At 40.6% G+C, this 20,817-nt stretch overlaps 1 protein-coding gene across 1 annotated transcript in view; it reads right to left on the bottom strand.

Moving 5' to 3' along the window:
* MIER3 (MIER family member 3) overlaps positions 1-20,104 on the bottom strand; it is a 28,848-nt gene extending 8,744 nt beyond the window's left edge. Inside the window, exons 1-8 of the mRNA XM_069556509.1 lie at positions 19,870-20,104; positions 18,390-18,414; positions 14,975-15,120; positions 6,190-6,324; positions 4,870-4,990; positions 3,906-3,991; positions 3,644-3,716; positions 1,480-1,631 (exon numbers count right to left, since the gene is read on the bottom strand). Of these exons, the coding sequence (XP_069412610.1) occupies positions 1,480-1,631; positions 3,644-3,716; positions 3,906-3,991; positions 4,870-4,990; positions 6,190-6,324; positions 14,975-15,120; positions 18,390-18,414; positions 19,870-19,878 (747 nt within the window). The 5' untranslated portion in view covers positions 19,879-20,104. The remainder of the gene's footprint in view (positions 1-1,479; positions 1,632-3,643; positions 3,717-3,905; positions 3,992-4,869; positions 4,991-6,189; positions 6,325-14,974; positions 15,121-18,389; positions 18,415-19,869) is intronic.
* Between the last annotated feature and the right edge of the window lie 713 nt (positions 20,105-20,817).

Raw genomic sequence — 20,817 nt, 5'->3', positions numbered from 1 at the left:
TTCTAAGAAAACAGCCGGCATCAAACCATGGCTGGTATTAGGCTTAATGTAAAAACCTGAGGTGTACTCTGTGGTCACTCACTCAGCTGTGTCCAGCTCTTTGAGACCCCTGGGACTATAGCCCACCAGGCTCATCTGTGCCAATACTAGAGTGGGTTGTCATTCTCTTCTCCAGGGGATCTTCCCAACCCAGGGATTGAACCTGAGTGTCTTGTGTCTCCTGCATTGGCAGGAGGATTCTTTACCATTGGGCCACCTGGGAAGCTCTTTCAACCAAAGCAGGCCTCAAACCACTATTACTACCAAAAGTCTCTGAGAGTTATGGCTAATGTAGTAGGACATATAATAAGAATAAGAGATATAAAAATGGTGAGGAAGGAAGAAAAGTCTAATTTAATAATAATTCTAAGACTAGAAAACCTAAGAGAAACAACTGAAAAATCATTATACTAAATTAGTTTCAATAGCTTGAGAAAAAAATTCTAATCTATATATTTCTCTAAATCAATAATATACAAATACAAATATACTAGAGATCCCATTTACAAAGCTAAATACACACATACATTTCAAGACAATGAGGAATCAATTAGATACATGCGATATTTAAACAAAAACATTCAAGTGATTAAAAAAATCAAACAGAGAATCAGATCATGCTCTTCAAGTAGAAGGTTTAATGTTTTAAAGGTACTAATTCTTCCAAAATTAATTTACAGTTTTAACAAAATATCAGTAGAAAAATCCAACAGGATTTCCTGTTGACAGCTGACGAAACTGCTCTGAAGTTCAGCTAGTATGGCTTCTCTGTTATTTGGAAATTCAAGTTTGAGTCCATCTATCTCTGGGCACCCATCAGTCAGGATTAGCTAGACTAGCAATAACAAGTGAAAATGTATACGAGAGGGGCAAAACAATGCCAGGGAGAAAAAACCCTGAGAGGCCCTGCTCCTGCGCTTACCCCACGCACCATCAGGAGACTGCTCTGCATCTACAAGTACACAGTACTTAACAGACCCCCCTAAAGCAGATTTATACACACTTAACAGACATTAACTTCAACCACTTCCTTAATAAAGTTCAAGAATAATCCAAGAAGTAACTTCATTGTAAAATCTTAAAGTCCAATCATAGAGAATGTCTAAATATACGATGGAATATACAGTCACCAAGTCACCAAGAATGAACTATTAAAGAAATCTCAATAGCAAAGAAAAGGAGATTAAGGGATTAAAAGGATGCAAAATGGTATCTGAAGTGGAACATATGTGTGTATAAAGGAAAAAAAGCTAGAAGATATGAAATAATACAGAACGGTGATCATTAGGTCCTGGGGTTTTTTTTAAACCAGTATCTTCCAAGTTTTAGAATCAGAAAGACACAGCCAGTTCATACATTAAAAATGTTTTAATCAAATACAAGAATATCAAGAAGATACTACATTAGTTAGCTGCCACTTCAACAAAAATTGATGTATACCTGTTCATTGTCCCTTGTATGTGTTCCTGCAGAAATTCGATCCATTATTTTTTCATTTCCAGTTCTTAATGAGGTCTCAACAAGGTACTCCTTAACTTTGCTCTCCAAAACCACACCAGGACGCCAAAGTAACTGGTCTTCATTTTCATACACTGATAAAGAAAATCCCATTAACACATTAAATGCATCAACACACTACAAGATGTACACAAACTGTTCTCCCTCTTCCTATACAAGTAACTAACTTTGAAGACCCTGGTCATCTGATTGTCTGGTAAGCTGAGTCTTTCATCAGTAAAGATGTAAAACAATTTTTTTTTTAATTTTATTAACGACCAAGTATTTCGGTGACTAAAGCAAGCAAGTTTTTTTGGTGGCTGGATTTACCAAATTAGAGGCTTTCTATGTAGTCTAATAGAGACTTTTCTAAGTAGTCTAATATAAAACCCAGCAGTGGTATCTTACATTCTTCTAATGAGGGGGTAAAAGTAACTTGTGTAAATTCAGTAATAACTTTACTGAAAATTTCTTTAACTCCCTAAATGACTCTTATGAAATGTCTAGAGGTTAAAAATTGCCAACAAATTAAAACAAACCAACAGAAATAAAAATATCAGCCAGTAATGAAATAACTAGGAAAGATCTATTTTTACTTTAATATACTGATGAAAAATGGAAAAGAATGGTAAACAGTAAGAGAAGCAAAGTTTCCACCTTTTAGAGAAGCTCATACTTAATAAGCAAACGTCACTAAAACAAACTGTATATTTTATTAATGCAAACACTGCTGCCATTCTCAAAGCTTCCACTCCACACTATAAAGTCACACAGATGGCCCAAGTATTTATCCCATTGCTCCAACTTCAATCCATTCTTTAAGTGTATAATAATTACTAAATATAGCTAATGAAAGTAATTTACTGAGAGCTCACTATATAGCAGAGACCATAATAAGTGCTTTACACTCACAACTGTATAAGGCAGGCACTACTACTCCCAATGAGCAGGAAATTAAAAAAATAAAGTGTGCCTATGAAGCAATCGGACTGAACTTTTGAGGTAAGCTTCTGGAACCAGTTTCTTTATTCTTTGGTCAAAACTTACATAGGTAAAATAGTTTGAGTTTATCTCTTCTTAAGAGAGAGAAGGTATACGCTCCTTTCTGAAGGTGCAGAACTGAGCGAATACCACCTCCATCATGTCTCATCTAAGGACTGGCTGCTGCTGAACATGTACTCTGCCCAGGGCCAAATCTATGTGGTTTCCAAGTGGAGCTAGGAAAGTGTACCTGGATTTTTACTTCCCACCACCTCATCCATCCACATTCTCAGAACTAGCTATAGTTACAATCTACCAAAACTGTGAGGAAAACTGATTACACTTAAGTAGAGTGTGTAACAAAAGCAGCAGAATCCTTGAAGTGAAGTCAAAGTCGCTCAGTCATGTCTGACTCTTTGTGACCCCATGGACCATACAGTCCATGGAATTCTCTAGGCCAGAATACTGGAGTGGGTAGCCTTTCCCTTCTCCAGGGGTCTTACCAACCCAGGGGTCAAACCCAGGTCTCTCGCATTGCAGCCGGATTCTCTACCAGCTGAGCCACAAGGGAAGCCTGAGAACACTGGAGTGGGTAGCTTATCCGTTCTCCAGCGGATCTTCCTGACCCAGGAATCAAACGGGGTCTCCTGCATTGCAGGCGGATTCTTTACCAGTTGAGCTATCAGGGAAGCCCTGAATCCTTACATTCTATCTTTTCAGGGCTGAGGCAAGGGAACTTCTTCCAGCTTCATTTTTCTTAAGCATTTCTTCTGCAAAAGATTTTATCCCTACTGTTTTCATTATCTCAGGTGATACAGCGCTACCAGCTCCCACTGGAGTGGGATGTAGGCCAAAGAGCTGTACATTAAGAGCAGCTCCACTATTTTAACAGGTGCTTAGCATACTAAGAAGCACCACAAGAGGTGGGGGGATGGAGGGGGTGAGCAGTGGTTCTCTGAGTCTCAAGGTTAATTTTGATACATTATTCCTAAGTCAGGCTAACTCTTCCCCTACTCCAAATCTATCTTTACATTCACAGGATGAGTATACAATCAGATACTGAAATAAACATATTGAGAGATAACTTGGCTTACCAAATATTATCAAAATTAAAGGCCTTTCTTACCTTTCTCATTACCAGCATACTCTCCGAGATAAGGTGGAATCTCTGCTTGATATTGTAAACCAATCATTATTTCCTTCAGAAAAATTTAGAAGTAGAAACAACTTATTATAAAAACAAATACTGAGAAAAAAGTTCCAATTCATTCATCAGTTACTACAAGTCTAAAGTCATCTTGCAAAATTACCTTTAAATTATTTCAGAAATATTTTTAAAAGCTACTTTAAGCCAAATGATCTAAAGTTGCAATGGTAACTTAACATACCTTCCTCAGATCTTCAGGTGAATTACCGCTGTCTGTTTCAACATCTTCAACCTCTGATTCTTTATCTCCATCACACGTAGTATTTGCTTAAAAGAAGAAAATTAAATTTTAAAAAAGGGTTTTGTTGCCTTTCTTTGCAGCACCTGAAAGAGTGGCTGATATTTTGTGATAAAAATTTGCAGAATAAATGAGATCAGCACAAATACACTAAACTGCTTATACTATTCTCACTTTTACACAAGTCAAGACGTTGAAAACATGAAGAAAACGCATGTTATCATTATAATTATTTGGTGTACGATCATACAGTTTGGAAAGGCGAGAGGAGAAAGCAGAGCACTGGACTACATTAATCCAGAGAGAGACAGTCACAGAGCGGCACAATGAGTTCATAAAAATAGTCTTTTTGCACACGTATGTGTATTGTATTGGAACTTGTTAACTGAACAGTTCTTCAACCATAAAAATACCTGAGAAATAAGCAAAACTGCATGTAAGAAATTATTTCAGCCCAAAGACCTTTTAAATATTGCTGATATACATTAAAAGATAACACCAAGGAATTAAAAAGAAAGCATTAAATCAATCACTAAAACTACAAAAATACTGTTGGCAACTGACGGCAGTTTTCAAAACCAGGAAAATAGGAGCTTTTTAACAGAAACCTAAAAAATGTCTATAAAATTTCATGGCTGAACCAAGACTGGTTGCCTTAGCAACAGATGAGTCTTGAGAAAGAAAACAGCTTTGCAAAACCAAACAAATGCTTTCATTTTTAACAGCATATTAGTTTACATCTCTCCCAATAAAAAAATGTTATAATCTTATTCAGATTATAGTAGTATTTTATTTCAATTAAGTAAAACACTTAAAATATTCTGATTAAAAACTACATTACGTAACAAAATGTACTCAGGCCAGAGTATCAGTGCTACTACTACTCAGTAATGATTGGATTTCTTACATCGTAAAGGTCTAGGGAAGAAGTCAGAAGTTTCATGGGAAGTCACAGATGGAGTCAGATCATCTGCGGAAGACTGAGTTTCCTCATCATCACCTGACAATAGGTCTTTTGCTATTTCCTCCTATAAGAAGAGGAATGCAATGCTAGGGTTAGAAATAATTATATCCCATCAATATTGAAAAAAAATCTTTATAACATTATTCATAAACATGATGGTATTACAGTACAGTTAAGAACTATTAATAGTTGAAGCCTCAGTTTTGAGAAAAGTAAATATGAAATTCTCCTATAATTTACTTCATGTACATAATTACTTACTAACATTTACTACTGAAGTATATGTAATATCTAATGATCCATACTATTACACATTTATGATATAACAATCTGCCCAATTTATGGGTATTCAGAGAACTTACCTGAAGTGACAGACTAATTTTTAGTGAATTTACAACATAATCTTACTTCTAGGCAGTTAAAAGTTAAAATTCACTTTCTGCCAACTTAAATAACTAAAACAAAACAGTCTCCAAACTCCACTCTTTCAGTAACTTTAAAAAGTTCAACTGATGTACCACTCAGACTAGTGATATAATTTTGAAACAAACAGTTCTGAATTAATTTTATGTTAAGTATATAGTCAATCTTGTGCCTGGCACACAGTAGGCACTCAATATCTGCTGAATGCCTACGGCCATTAAGGTCTTTGGTACATTAACATCACTTTTGAAAAGTGGAGACAACACAACTCCCAGGAAGAGGTTCCAAGATGTGGACTCCTCTCCCTGCTTGAGACCTGAAAGTCGAGGAAAGCTTCCCAGGGGCCCAGCAGCAGAGACCACGCCTCTGAACTCTCCTCACCAGGGACTGGCCACCCTACAACCAGCCTGTGCTAAAGACGCACCCCTGAGGTCTTGGCTGCTATCCCGCTGTCACTCCCAGAGCCCAAGAAAACAGAGCTTCTCTCCAACCACTCCATGCCTAAGCCAGCTTGTTTGAAAACTTCTGGTGATCTATTAATCAATGCATTCATGTGTCCACAGGATCAAAAGAAGTTAGGGCAAAATCTAAGTGTAGATATAATATAGCTACACAGGAAAGATAAAAAGTTATGGAAGAAAACTCTAATATTCAAATTATCATGAAGTTATTACTACTTTTAAAGTAGTGAGATCAAAGCCAAACAATATTCAAATCAGTCACCAAAATGACAACAGTCCACAAGAAGTTTACAATTCAGAATTACGAAGTACTTTAAAGAGACTAATAAAAGCAGTCAACGGTAATAGATCTGGAATTCTTCTCCATGCTCGTACTTACTTTGTCTAGTGTCATATCTGGTAGTTCATCTGCAAGTTCACTTGGGGAGCTATTTGCACTGGAATTTGCAACAGCTGGAATTGTAGGTTCATAGCCATAGAATGCCAATAAATCTTCTAGAGGCATGTTTCCTTCCTATTCAAGCCAGAGTACAGACATGAACTCAGTAGATGCCACAATGCTGAACGGTAGATAAACCGTGATGCCATTCATGTTCATAAAGCACACATATCAGAAGAGCAGTACCAAATCAAAAACCAAGTTTTAGTTTTGTTTTCTGTACAATACCCAGAAAACAGGATCAAATACTAAGAGCTGTAATTAATATATGAACAAAAATCTAGCAAGTAACACCTTAGTTTTCATTTTCCAGCATCATTTTACTTTTTCAAAACTTTGTCAAATATTTGCTTTAGGGCATACTTTTTCTTCCACTTTTCATTACTATATTCACCTTGAAGAATGACTTCATATAATTTTTAGCTTGTTTTCCTGCAATTAACAGTTGACCATTTGATTTATTCTTTGTGTTAATAGGAAGATAGATAATAAGACACCTTGGCTGAACATTTATGAACACTATTATGTTTATAGATTAACGTTCAAAACACAGTTATCCTTTGATATTCCTACTACTGTATCTACATTCTCTACCAGCTATTTTTTTCCCCTACAACTTTCTGATGAAGTTTGCATTACCACCAGCTTACAGATGAGAAAACTGGGGCTTAATTCTGCATCTGCATTCCAGGCGCTCTAGCTCTCTTACTGGCAATGCTGCTTTGATAAAATTACAAACTCGCTGCAGTGCTGCCTGTGTTATGAATGCTTATGCGATGCCACACAGTGGCACTCAGTCGCTGTTTTTTCCCTTCACTAATCTGAAAATAAGTGCTGTATTTCCTTTTTAAAAGTATTTTCATTCAACCACAAAGTGCATAGAACCATTCATAACTATCATTTATATAACTTCAAAATGATACACCCCTACTGTATAGCACAGAAACTCTACTCGGTGCTCTGTGGTGACCTAAATGGGAAGGAAATCCAAAAGAGAGGGGAGACATGTATATGTTTGGCTGATTCACTTTGCTGTACAGTGGAAACTAATATAACATGGTAAAGAAACTATACTCAAAAAAAAAAATTATAAACCCATACATCAATGAACTAGCTAATTTCTTAAATATTTTGAAGATGTTTACATCCATCTATTAAGAGGTTTGCTTTTAAAACTTGCTCACGGTTCAGTTTTCCCCTTAAGAAAACACATCTAACTTATGAAGCACACAGCATGAAACTGTGAAGCAGAGTATGCAAAATATGCCCAGTTGACCAAAACAGTGAGCTAAGGAGGACCAGTGATGCTCCCCACAGCCCACAGGGAACACAGGTTCTGGAGATCCCTAAGAATTGGCCTTCACTTTTATAGCTGGGCTTCCCTGGTGGCTCAGACAGTAAAAAATCTGCTCACAAAGCAGGAGACTTGGATTTGATTCCTGGTCAGGAAGATTCCCTGGAGAAGGAAACGGCAACCTACTCCAGTATTCTTGCTTAGAGAATCCCAGGCACAGAGGAACTGGGTGGGCTACAGTCCATGGGGTTGCAAAGAGTCAGACACGACTGAGTGACTAACACACTTTTGCAGTCTAGAACTTACATTCTGCACTATGCCTGAATGAAACAGGATCACGTTATGAGCTTAGAATAAGGTATATGACAAAAGGCCAATTTGTAAATTTGCAATAGGAGACACGCACCTTTCCAATGACCATGCCATTCATGAAACCTTTTCAGCTTGGAACTGAAATCAGTCAAAACTGCTTCAGAAGCATGGACAAATTCAGCTCAAATTAAGCTGTATGGTCAGGATGAACAGAAGTTCACCCACGCCATGGGAAAACTTCATGAATTATTTCTCCAAAGAATGCCTTGAAGGTGCCAGAACGACAATGAGAATTTCTCCGGTCCTGCTCCTTATGAAGTCCACACAGCCCATTCCCTTTCATTCACACTACTTATGAGACTGGGTTGCAGCCTTTGCCAACCACCTGTTGGCGATATTTCTCTAAAACTTTAAAGTTTCAGATTCCCTCCATGTACTAGGGAGATGGCAATTTTCACTCACCATGCACTGATAGTCCACCTTACCATCAATACAGCATTTACTGGGTTCTAGGAACTGTGTGAAAGACTATCGGCTACAGAAAAAGAAAATTTCCCAAAAACTTCCTGCTCTCAAGGAATTCAGTCTTGGTGGAAGGAACTGATAAGTTAACAATTATAAAATACCGTGATAGCTGCAATAATCAATTCTGGAACTGGTGCTGTGAAATGGTGGGAAGGAAGACCTACACTCCAGGATCTAATAGCATACGATAGGGAAGTGTCACACAGAGGATAATGACTGAGTGAAGTCTTGAAAGACGAAGACGCTTGTAACAGACGAGGGTTGCATTCTAGGGACCTGAGGCTTATCGTCAGAAACACTGACTGAGTAGTGACTGCCAGGAGGCAGGTGCTGCTGTGAAACACAGGTCTTACCCTTCTACAGCTTCCAGACGAGGGGGGCTACTGACAATCCTCAAATACAGAACTGCCAATTATCATGCGTGCAAAGGAAATGGTCCTGAGATACAGAATTACGTGGACAGCCTATTGTCGTGGGGTTGCAGAGGAAGACCTTCAGCTGAGGGCCGAAATCTGAGAAGTGACCAAATCAATCCTGTGAAGAGCATTCCAGGCAAAGGAAACAACACACTTGAGGCCTGACTGTGGTTTTCCACTAAGCCAATGGCCAGAACGCAAAGAGTAGAGTGAAGCAGGGTTCAAGAGGAGATTAGAAAGAGAAACAGAGGGAGATCGAGAAAGGGTTCTCGGCAAAGAAACTTGGAATTTACTCCCAATGCAATGGGAAGCCACTGGAGAATTATAAAACTAGAGTGACATGACTTTATTTCTTCTTAAATCCTGAGCAGCTGTATGAAGAAAAATTGCGGGAGGTGGAGAGAGAAGAGAAAAGCAGGGAGACCACTTGGGAGACTCATGCTGGGTTAGTGATACAGACTTGGAAAGAAGCAAATAGGTGAGATACAGTCTGAGGTGGGAATCAAACGGACCAGGGAGTAAAAGGGAGAAAGAAGGACAACTCCCCAGATTTCTATCTAAGCAATTAGGTGGTGGTGACTTTTACTGAGACAGAAAAGACTGAAGGACAGGAAGGCTGATGAAGGAATTAAGGAGTCCTGCAGAGGACACAAGTTAAGTCTGAGAGGACTATGAAACATCCAAGTGGAAAAGTCAAGCTGGATGAGAGCCTGGAGCTCGGAGGATCAGGCTGGGCTAAAGATACAAATCTGGCATTCATTAGCATCTCGATGATATTTAAAGCCACAGGAGTAGATGAGCTCACTCAGGAAGAGTAGAGAGAAGGGGATCTATATTTTATTAGAAGAATTTTTCAGATATACTACCCTATAGGTAATGGGACATGTCTGGAAAATTTTGGACATGATTTTCATTCTGAAAATAATGTCCTGGGGGAGTAGAAGAGTAAGAGCCCGAATTAAAGAAGGGAATTATCCAAGCAAAATTAAGAAAAAAGAATCTGTTTCTTGACTTACTTGATAGAGGGAATGTAGATTACCCAGTAGTCTAAGTAAATTGCCCATTTCTGGCCTGAGAAGGTTAAATAGCTACAGTGCAATTATAAGACCAAAACAAAAGACAAACAAGTGGGATGATAGATGACGATTTAAGGTACAAGTTGAAGCAATGGGCTTGAACGAGTCATCCAGGAAAGGCAGAGAGAGTGAGAAAGACAAAAATTAGAACCCTGGGGTACAGGGTTTAATTGATGGTATTCATCAATTAAAATAGGGGTAAATAAAGTAAAGCCCACAAATACAATGGAGAGAGATGTCAGAGGGTAGAAGTAGAACTAACAGAAAATGCAGGATTATTAAGTTAAGGAAGAAGCAAAAATGGAGAAACCACGGATGGTCACTCAGGTCAAATATCAAAGAGAGATAAAGCAAGATACAGATAGATGTGAATTCTTTGTATTTGTCAATCAGGAATTACTGGTGACCTTACAATCTGTTGGGAGAAGCAAAGCTGAAGACTGAATGAGCGGAGAGACAATACATACACTATAAAAGGTGAATGAAGAAAGCAACACAGGGTCAAAGGAGAATTTCCAAATGTGAGAAATGTATCAGTAGGATTCCACATTGAAATTTAAAAAAAAAAAGGGGGGGGGGGGCCAGAAGAATAAACTGAAGATTAAACGAATGAAAATTCAGGACTAACCTGGAGTGTGAATGATACTTTTGGAACCAGAGGGGACAAAGAAAGAATAAGTATAAAAGCTAAGTTTGCATGTGTGGGGCAAACAGAAGATCTGAGCAGTTATTCATGAAAATTCTACTTTCTCTATAAAGATACAGGTATGATCATCTGTTGAAGGAGGAAGTGACCATCTTAGTGGAAAGCTCATTATACCAGTCAAGGGATGACAATACAATGACCCTGAGAAGGGGCTGGTGCTGAAACACAGAATTATCTGTACTAAGACTTTGTACTAAAGCAAAACTGGAAAAGATAATCCAGTCTCTGAAGTACTTTACAAATGAGCTTTCTATTAGAGCCTATTAATAAATCACTTAGTCCTTTGAAGCATAGAAGCAATGTTTTCAAAATTGAATTAGCAAATCTCTAAGTCTCTAAGGATCCATGGTGTTGAGATCAACTCAGAAGTTTGATCTAGCACCATATCCCAAGGATGAGTACTTTATTTCTAAGGCATTTTGTTGAATCTATTTAAATTTCAAGGGTCACATTTGAGTCCAGTCATACTTATATAAATGAACTGTTTTATAAGTTGAAGGATTTCTAACAGGAAGAGCACATGATTTAGAGACAGAGGACTCCCTAATTGTTAACTACTACTGTGGGCAAATCACCTAACCCCTCTCATCTCTATTTCCTCATCTGTAAACAGAAAAACACATTATTTCCTTAATCCTGTGATGCACAGCCTCACATACCAGAAATCAGGATGCATCCTATTACCGATGTACAGATTTCTCAAAGCAAGGCTCCTCTCTGCTCCCATCTATGCTATTTTTGAATCTACAGTACATCTTACAATCAACAAGGCCTCTGAGCCAAGGAAATAATGCTAATATTTCTCTGACACACTTGACGGTGTTGCTAGATAGGGTCAGTGATATTGTCTAAGTGAGGTACAAACTAATTTTAATATAACACCAGTCTGATACCTTAAAACACAGGCTGCAAAGCAGAATACATGTAACTTTCTAAAATGCTTTAAAAACAAATAAATAAGGACTTAAACCCAAGTCTAAGTGGTAGAAAAGACGTTTTTCTACTTTTCTCATTTTACAGTGAATATCAGAGGAGAAATCTCTATATTAATAAAAGCAGGAATGTAAATTACTTTTTAAAAAGTTTTAGGTCTAATTCTAGGATTATTAATTAAAACCTATCAGGAAACAATAACATGAATAAATTAAAATATAGTACAATATAACACAAACCTTATTTTAGTATTTTTGGTAACTAAAATCTTGTCACACAATCTATTCTCTATACTTACCGAAGTGCCACTATAAGAAAACTAACTTTCTACCTCTTTTATTTTCCATAACATACAATGTACTAAAAATTTTTAAGAACCAAAATAAAGGGCATATATAGACTATAAACTATCAAATTTACTTACTATAAGCATTAAAAACTTCTAATCTTTAAAAACATGAACATCAAATCCCTAGGACTGTTACCATGTACCATCATCTGAATCACTGTTCCATAATTTAAGATTAATACATTATTTTAAATTGTACAGAAATAATTTTAAATTTCTTTATAAGTAAAATGATCCTTACTCTTTACATCTGTGTCTCTATCTACTATTTCTTTTATTTTCATGTTTCACTAAATATCAATAAAGAATAGAGACTGCATTTACAATTATGAGCTTCCCAGGTGACTCAGTAGTAAAGAATCCACCTGCCAATGCAGGAGACTCAAGAGACATAGGTTTGAGGCCTAGGGTGGGAAGATCCCTGGAACAGGAAATTGCAACCCACTCCTTTCTTACCTGGAGGGTCCCATGGACAGAGGCGTCTGGAGGGCTGCAGTCCATGGGGTCACAAAGAGTCAGACATGACTGAGCAACTGAGCACGCAAGCACTACAGTTATACTCTATAGATAAGAATCACAGTTCAGGGGAAGCGAGCAGCCACTCTCTCTTAGAAACAGTTCTTCTTGTGCCTTGCTCAATGAGAGAAGGATGAGCCTTCTGAGCAGGGACATAGCACTTGGGTCTTCACTAGAATTTATTTAAAAATCACTTGTATTTTTCTGTCCCAATTTCCAAGAATGTGACAAAATGCCAAGAAGAAAAACTGCCTAAAGAGAAGCTGAAATATTTAAAGACCTATAATTTTTCTGAATCTACAAAATTCAGTGATAGACATCACTATAAAGCAAAGATTTAATTACTGGATTTTATACTAAACAAAATGAAAATCACAGGAATAGAAACTAGGTATTTCTGGGAACAGCTAAGTAAATAACTCTTTGCTGTTGATTATTTCTCTATATCTTCCCTAATTTTCTTTTAAAACTCATTAAACACAGATTAAAGTAGATATTACTATCATCTCTGGAAGAATAAAACCTACAAATCTAAAAAACAAAATTTTACTGGTCCATAGATCTCTACCAGATTACCCGTACTCAAGTAGTAACTATGTTAACACATTAAAAGAAATTTTAAATTTATACTAGTTTAATGATAATACATCTATTTGCATAGCTAAAGCACAGTCTAGCACATTAGTATTATTTTCTTATATCATGCTGTAACTAGATTGCTGTCTCCCTATCTTTAACAGCAAACACACAATTAAAGAAGGTGTATCATGAGACCACCTAGGACTTTTGCTCATGCCCATAGCAGTATCCTGACTTAAAAAACTAGAGGAGAGAAGAAGCAGCCTTCCACGAACTTCCACATGAGGCTAAACATCTTTTACTACACATAAATCCTTTCTCCCATAGCTCTCACTGCTTACTGCTTTCACAGTTCTTAGCAGAGGACATCAAAAAAAAATCTTTGTTTCCATTTGTCACCCCACACTAGACCGTAAGCTGTTTGAGTCCAAAAACACTGTCAAACTGCTAATTTTTGCTATCCAATGACCCACCACAATCCCTGGCTCAGTGATAATGCTAGTTGGATTATAATTCTCAGTTATTCCAGGCTACCCACTCATGAGAAGTAGAAAGGAATTGCCTGGAAAAAATTAAGGCAGACCTTGAGAATATTGGGCATCTTTTCTTATCAACAGGCAACACACTGTCATCACCCCTGAAAGAAGTAATAGGCAAGACTTTTCTTGAGTATTTCCTAGCAATTTTATCTCTATATTTCCAAATCTGTTTAGCTTTTGTAGAAGATACACCTATTTTAAAATAATTAAATCTAACTGCAACTATGTTGCATTAATTTGTCAAAGGAATGAACATGTTTAGAAAATTTCAACTCTTCAGGAGCAAGCCTGGGGTCTAGGCCCTGAAGACTCCTGTGTGTTAAGACGAAGGAAGAAACATAATAATAGCCCAGCTTTGCCTCACAAAAGCAGAAAAGATCATATAAGAATGTTCTTTGTCTTCTTCAAGAAAAAGAAATATGAAAAATTCAGTAGTATTCCTGAAAAATTTGTTATTCTGGGTTGATTAGAAATTTGCAAATAAGGTTAATTTATAGATAAATATAATCTTTTCAAGGAATCCTCTTTCATGGAGGCCGCTCTCTGTAGTTTCTGGTTATGTGTTTAAAAATTGGGGGTTTTAAAAGTTATAAACTACATTTACCCTACCAACTTTTTAAAAGATAACTGGAGGGTAGGATACAGGGCATTACTAATTCAGTAAAACAGTGTGGTATAGTGCCAAGAGGCTGGGCTAGGATTTAGAACTTAGTCTCCTTCTAGAGAACTAAGTTCTCTAGATCTCAGTAATCTCATCTGTAAATGTACCTATTTCATTGTGCTGGTATAAACTTAATGGTTGGAAGCATAGCAGAAGTGTTAGTCACTCAGTCATGTCTGACTCTTTGTTACCCCATGGACTGTAGCCCGCCAGGTTCCTCTGTCCATGGCATTCTCCAGGCAAGAATTCTGGAGCGGGTTGCCATTTCCTTCTCCAAGGGACCTTCACAACCCAGGGACTGAACACCAGTCTCCTGCACGGCAGGCAGATTCTTTACAGTCTGAGCCACCAAGGGACAATCCCACCTCCCACCAAAAGAAACAGATTAAGAGATAAAAAATAATTTTTAATTAAATGAAAGTGTACTTATTAGGCTATTCTTCAAAATAAGAAAATCAGTAACATTCTGCACAAAAGTAAATATGCTGATACTATTTTTTTAATTGAAGTATAGTTGATTTACAATGTTGTGTTAGTTTCAGGTGTACGTTCAAGTGATTCACTTATTTATGTGTGTGTGTGTGTGTGTGTGTGCACATACTCATATACATATATATTCTTGTTCAGATTCTTTTCCATTATATGTTATTACAAGATACTGAATATATAGTTCCCTGTCCTATACAGTAGGTCATTCTGATACCATTTTTATTTCAGATAGGTTATAAAATAATTTATAATGGAATTCGAAATTTTTACTATGTTTGTATAAATCTTCACTATAAATTTGTATTAAAACCTTGAAGTAAAAACCTTTACCTTTTCTAAGTCTTCAATTTCAGAACTGAAGTGTTTACCCTCATCCATCATTTCCTCTTCTTCAAGAGTTCTTTCATCGTCATAGTCATGGACCAACATCTCAGCAGTGGGGTCAAAATCATGATCCTCAGAAGACAAAGACCCAACTAGAAAGAAACACACTCAATCACTTTACAAGTTCATAAGGCTATTTACAAAAGAAAATAATCTGTGTTCTATTGCCAGCTCCTTTTAATGTTTATATGTAAGCTTTATTAAATGCATTTATTATGTACTTCACAAGTTATAAAGTTAAGACCATACAGTTTCTGAAAAGATATTTAAATCAGCAAAAGAAAAAAGCCAGTTTATAACCACTCTTATAAGCTGTCCAATCCATGAGAACATGACTTCTAATAGCAACAAAGTGATTTAAATGGAGTGGTCTTTTAAAAAATGTTCTAATAGAAAAATCACTTATCAGTTAGTTTTATGCATTTGTCTAAAAGCAGTAGAAAAATGTCAAAAGGGTTATGAATAGAAGACTTCACAAGAATCTGCTATACACTGAGGCTAAAAACTTCAGGAGGAGGGAATATAAATTTTACTCAATTCTTACCCTCAAATAAAAGTTCAAATCACAACAGAAACCTGGTTTTCTAGAACAAACACAAGTTTCTATGAGGCAGCTACACAGCAATTCAGTCTTGAAAAGCACCACCTCACTTTTCCTGTCTATAACAGTATTTCAAGCTCTCCAAAACTAAATCGTATGAGAATGCCTTTCTGTGGACTACTTATAAGTACTTAAGACTATGTGAAGGGAATACAGAAAATCATGTCTATGGGCTTTGGAAGATATATCCCATTGCAAGCTGTTATGGTCAACTCAAACTTGTTTATAAGATGGTAGTGCCTGGAAATCCCCCAGCGGCCCAGCAGTTAGGACTTCCACAGCCAGGGGCATAGGTTTGATCCCTGATCAGGAACTAAGATCCTGAAAGCCTTGAGATGTGGCCAAAAAGAGATGGCAATGAATGATTTTTAATGGCAAATCTGAAGTCAACAGGATACCCTGAAAACCAAGTGGAGAAATGAATACTATCTATAATTGCAAGAGAATAAGGTCACATTTATGAAAAACAGAGTTTTCTCCATTTGTTTTACTCTAATATGTAATTCAGCTAGACCAATGCCTCTCAGAGGGGAAAGAAGTAGCAGAATCTTAAGAGTAGAGAAAGGGAGAATTGGAAGGAAGCATATTCAACACAAAAAAGTCTGATGTGTTTTACTCAAGCTTTAATATTTTAAAACTTCAAACACTAAAGGACATTGAGCTCATTACCAAAGCACTGAACTAGACCAAAGCTTTTTCAAAATCACAGACAATTCAATGTTTTTGGCTGAGTTCAGAGGACTCTAGTCATTAGTCCTGAAAATAATAAAATTTCTATAACATGTTTTTAGGAGGTGTGCATTATGATGTTGTTTTTCACACGCAGAAAGATTTTAACCTGCTGATTTTAAAAATCTATTGACATACAGGTGGTTTAAGCTAATTTTAGAGAAAGATGAATACTTGTTAAACAGCAGAAAAGCAGAACATTAACCATTACAAATTTTCTTTTTTGGAGAAATTCCTGGATACCTTTGGGGTATGCCAAAGTGTAAGGTAGGAAATGCGAAGTGAAGTCACTCAGTCGTGTCCGACTCTTTGAGTGAGACCCCATGGACTGTAGCCTACCAGGCTCCTCCATCCATGGGATTTTCCAGGCAAGGGTACTGGAGTGGGTTGCCATTTCCTTCTTTTCTACCTCTTTGATGGCTGAGCTCTACCCCTCTTCCTAATCCACATCGCTTGCCTCATTTCAAAGTTTCCCCTTGAGGAAAGCATTCATTCAATAAGGGCCAGAAATGGAAGGGCCTCAGAGTCTACTCTTGGCTCTGTCCCTGGCTTTCTGGGACCTGAGGTAAGTTATTTAAACTTTCTGGGCCTGGGTCCAGTTTTTCATTTGTAAAATATATAGGGTTGGCTTAGATGACCTCTAGTCTCTTCTGGTTCTAAAATTCTCTTAAAAATTGGCTAATTGATTAAAAATAAGTTATAAGTTTGTTTAAACTCCAAAAATCACACTGTCTCTTGCTTTTTATTTAGATTGCAACTTCTTAAACGCAGACAGTGATGCAAAATGGAAAACTTCCATTATCATCCAGATGTTTGGCATCTTGTACATAAATATTCTTTCCCTGAAATCAGTTCTAACAAAGAAACGTCTGTCTCAAAATTAAACAAACTTTAAAACAATTTAAAGACTATTTTCAAAATAGCCACAAATTTCTTCTATTTGGTGTTAATTGTAATACCTTAAATGATAATCAAATGAGACCTTGAAGATTGACTAAATACACCAAGTAATATACAAGGAAAATGGTCTGTTCACTCTAAGGCAACATGTGGTAACTGAAGACTTGGGAGCCCATCCAGACTCTGCTATTAACTAGGTAACTCTCAGCAGAATTATTTAAGTCTCCTCCAGTGTAAAATAAGGGAGTTGAACTAGTTTAGAGGCACTTTTCTTGGAGACTATGAGGGAAAAGAGGCAGCCAAAAAGGGGCTGGAAAGGGAACGAAAAACCGAGACAAAGCTGTCCTTACATCTTAGCACATGAGGAAAGGTTTTTACCACGGGATAGGTTTCAGGGGCTCCACAAACCCCAAATTACATGCCATTACCCATTATGCGCAGAGTTCTGTGAACAGAGCCCCTTGCTTTCATCAGATCCTGACAGGGGCTTCTGACACCAAAACAGCTGAGAAACACAGTCCTAGATGGTCTAATGTTGTCTCACCGAAAAAATTCTGTATGACCAACCTCAGAAAGTATGTGTTTCTTTTAATTAGGCCAGCTTTACCTAACTCTCAGTTTTCAATTTAACACAATCTACAGGCATTTCTCAATTCTGAAAAATTTATGAGACAAAGTAAGGGGAGATGGGGAGAAGTGATTAATGTCAATATAAGCAACCCCGAAGTCCTGACAAATTAGAAAGACGAATTGTCAAAGAAATTAAAATCTAAACTGCTGAAGTTAGAGGAAAGTTTGGGATAGATGTGGCATTAATTGTTTCAGGGTTGGAGAAAAATAAAAACAGGGTATGTGAGAATTAGATATATTACTTTAAAAGAACATGTCAGTTAGCAGCTTTGTAACAAAGTATTTTTTTCAACATGAAAGGGAAAAGAGAGAAAATATGAGATAGAATAGTTGTTCCTTCCTCAAACAACTTAATTACCAAAAAGAACACCGAAACCTCTTAAAAACAAATGACGAAAAACTCGCAAAACAAATTTTTGTTGGAAGAACTGAGCAATAGATCTTTGGGCCCCCATCACCACCCTCTGGGGCCCACCGAAAAGGTAAGCGAACAGAACAAACCTGGGCTCGAACTTCCAAAAGAAGCCTAGAAGAGAAAAGAAGACGTGCGGTTAGATCGCGAAGCCAGGGGAAGAGGCAGCGCCGGCAACAGGGCGCAGAGGAGGCGGAGCCCAGCGCTCCTCCGCAGCTGCCAAAAGTGCAAGACGTAGCTTCGCTCCACTCGCTCCTGGCCCCCTTCGGGCCCCTCTTGGCTGCCTCGCCTTCCTCCCCGAGTCCCCAGTGTACAAACTCGCAGACCCGGGACGAAGCCCGGTGTCTAACAGGCAACTCCAAGCCGCCCCTTGGAGCTCAGCAAGTTACAAAGCAGAGAAGCAGAACCCAGAACAGTCGGCTCGCAGCATCAGTCCCCCATACCCTAGCATTTCAGTAGTTCCCCGAATCCCACCGGCTCTCCACGGCCCCCAAACAACACCTCGCAAGGCAACACCCTTTCCTGGAAGGGACTCGCCCTCTGCATCCAGTCCACCCCCTTGGGGCCCGGTAGCCCCAACTCCGGGGGTCTGTCCCCGAGCGTAGGCCAGCTCGAAACCGGACACTCGCCCCCAAACCAAAAGCGCAAGCCCCCCATCCTCTCTCCCGCGTCTAGAGATGCGGATCCGCAGTCCCAGAGACAGTGGTATTCTCCCGGAGTATTTAGTCGCTCCCCGAGCCCAACAGCGAGCTCCTCGACCTAGTGGGCTCCTGCCAGGGGGCTTCTGCTGCGCCACCCGCCCCCCATCCTCCCGCCCCAGCTCACTAGTCCCGGGGGACATGTCCAGGGCAGCTCCGCTCGCCCTGCCGACCCCCTTAAACGGAAGGAAAGTGGGGCTACCAAGAGCCCGTGGAGAGAGCGTCGAGGGTCTTGGTCTTCCCCGTTTACCCCCAGGGGCTCCCGCACCTCCAGGGCTGCGAGGCGGGGAATCTTGCCTCTCCCGAAGCCCAGCGGCCGCGCATCCCGCTCGCCTCAGCGCCGGAGCAAAGTGGAGCGTGAGACTCCTTCGGCCCGCAGCCCGGACCCAAAGGGCCGGGGGCACAAAACACTCCTCCCGCAGGGCAGTGGCGCAGCCCGCTCCCCGCTTTGCGATCCGGCCGCGGAGGTGGGGGGGGGGGGGGCTCGGCCGGTTTCCACCCACCCCGGCCCCGGGAGGCGGCGCGGAGGCTCCAGCGGCCCGCGCAAGCTGCTCGGCGGCACGGCACGGCGGCGTCCCCCGACCGGGGCTCGCTGCCTCCGGCCGCCGCCTCTCGGCCGGCCCCGTCGCCCGGCCGGGTCGGGGCCGGAGCCGCCGCGGCCTAGTCCCGGAGGGAGACCGCTCCCGCGCCCGCTCCCGCCCCCCGGCCGGCCCCGCCGCCGCCCGTCGCCGCCTTGCGGCCCCACACCGCCACGCCGGCCCCCGCAGGGCCCCGGGAAAGGCCTCGGCTCCCCCAAGCCGGCTTGGGGACCGCGGGAGACCGCCGGGCGCCCGCTCCAGCCCGGCCGCTCCTGCCCGGTTTCCCTGCTCACCTCCGCCATATTGGTACCTTTAGGGCGAACGAGCAGCGCCGAGCCCAGTCCCCGGATGGGGCGCCTGAGCCAATCGCAGCAGCCGCCGCCGCCGCCGCCGCCGCCGCCGCGGTCCGCCCGGCACCCGCCCGGCGGCGGAGGCGGCTCGGCCCCTTATAGGGCAGGGCGGCCCGCGACACCCCCAGCCCGCTCGCAAGCCCACCCCGCCCGGCGCCCCTTGCCGCGCCCCGCGCCCGCTGCGGGCGCCTCGACCCGCACCAGCGCTCACCCGCTCTTCCCCTCTCGGCTGGAGTAAAGTTCCTGCCGAATTGGAGGCAGACGGGGGACGGATGGAAACGCGGGCGCGGGACAGACTCACGTCCAGTCAGTCGAGGCCCAAGAGCCGGTCGGGGCGGCTGCGGACCGACTTACAGACCCTCCGGTCTGGGTGGGCGTAGGGGAGATGGGCAAGAGACTTGGAGGGACAACTCGACAGACTTCCCGAAGTAAGGAGAGAGGAGGTGATCGACGGCCGAGAGGAAGCCCTGTGGGAGGTGGACTGAATGGATTGACGGATGGACGTGAATAAGCCCAGAATGAGAGGACAGCGACCAGGCATTTTGCGGTTTCCCCTAAGAGACCTGCAGAAATGGGAAGTGCTGATCAGCGTACATTGGCCCATGGAATAAACGGTGGAAGAGGTCATTAGCCAAACAGACTCTGGAAGATAGTGACAGTACAGAAAAAAGGGCAATAGGGCAAAGAAGTGATGCCCGATTCAGAGAAGATGCTTATAAAGTACAAACTGTGCACGCGCGAAAAAAATAGAACAGTACTAGAGGTTGTTAATCACCAAATAGGGTGATTTGGGGATACGGTTAATCCCTCCTCCCCCCTTCCCCCCCACCCCCCCACGCAACAGGAATGACACAGAGGTACACATTCCCTAGACCTGGGGAAGGGCAGAAA

This window comes from Ovis canadensis, chromosome 16, assembly GCF_042477335.2.
Source record: "Ovis canadensis isolate MfBH-ARS-UI-01 breed Bighorn chromosome 16, ARS-UI_OviCan_v2, whole genome shotgun sequence".
Classification (NCBI taxonomy): domain Eukaryota; kingdom Metazoa; phylum Chordata; class Mammalia; order Artiodactyla; family Bovidae; genus Ovis; species Ovis canadensis.
This window is presented reverse-complemented; position numbering and strand designations above follow the sequence as displayed.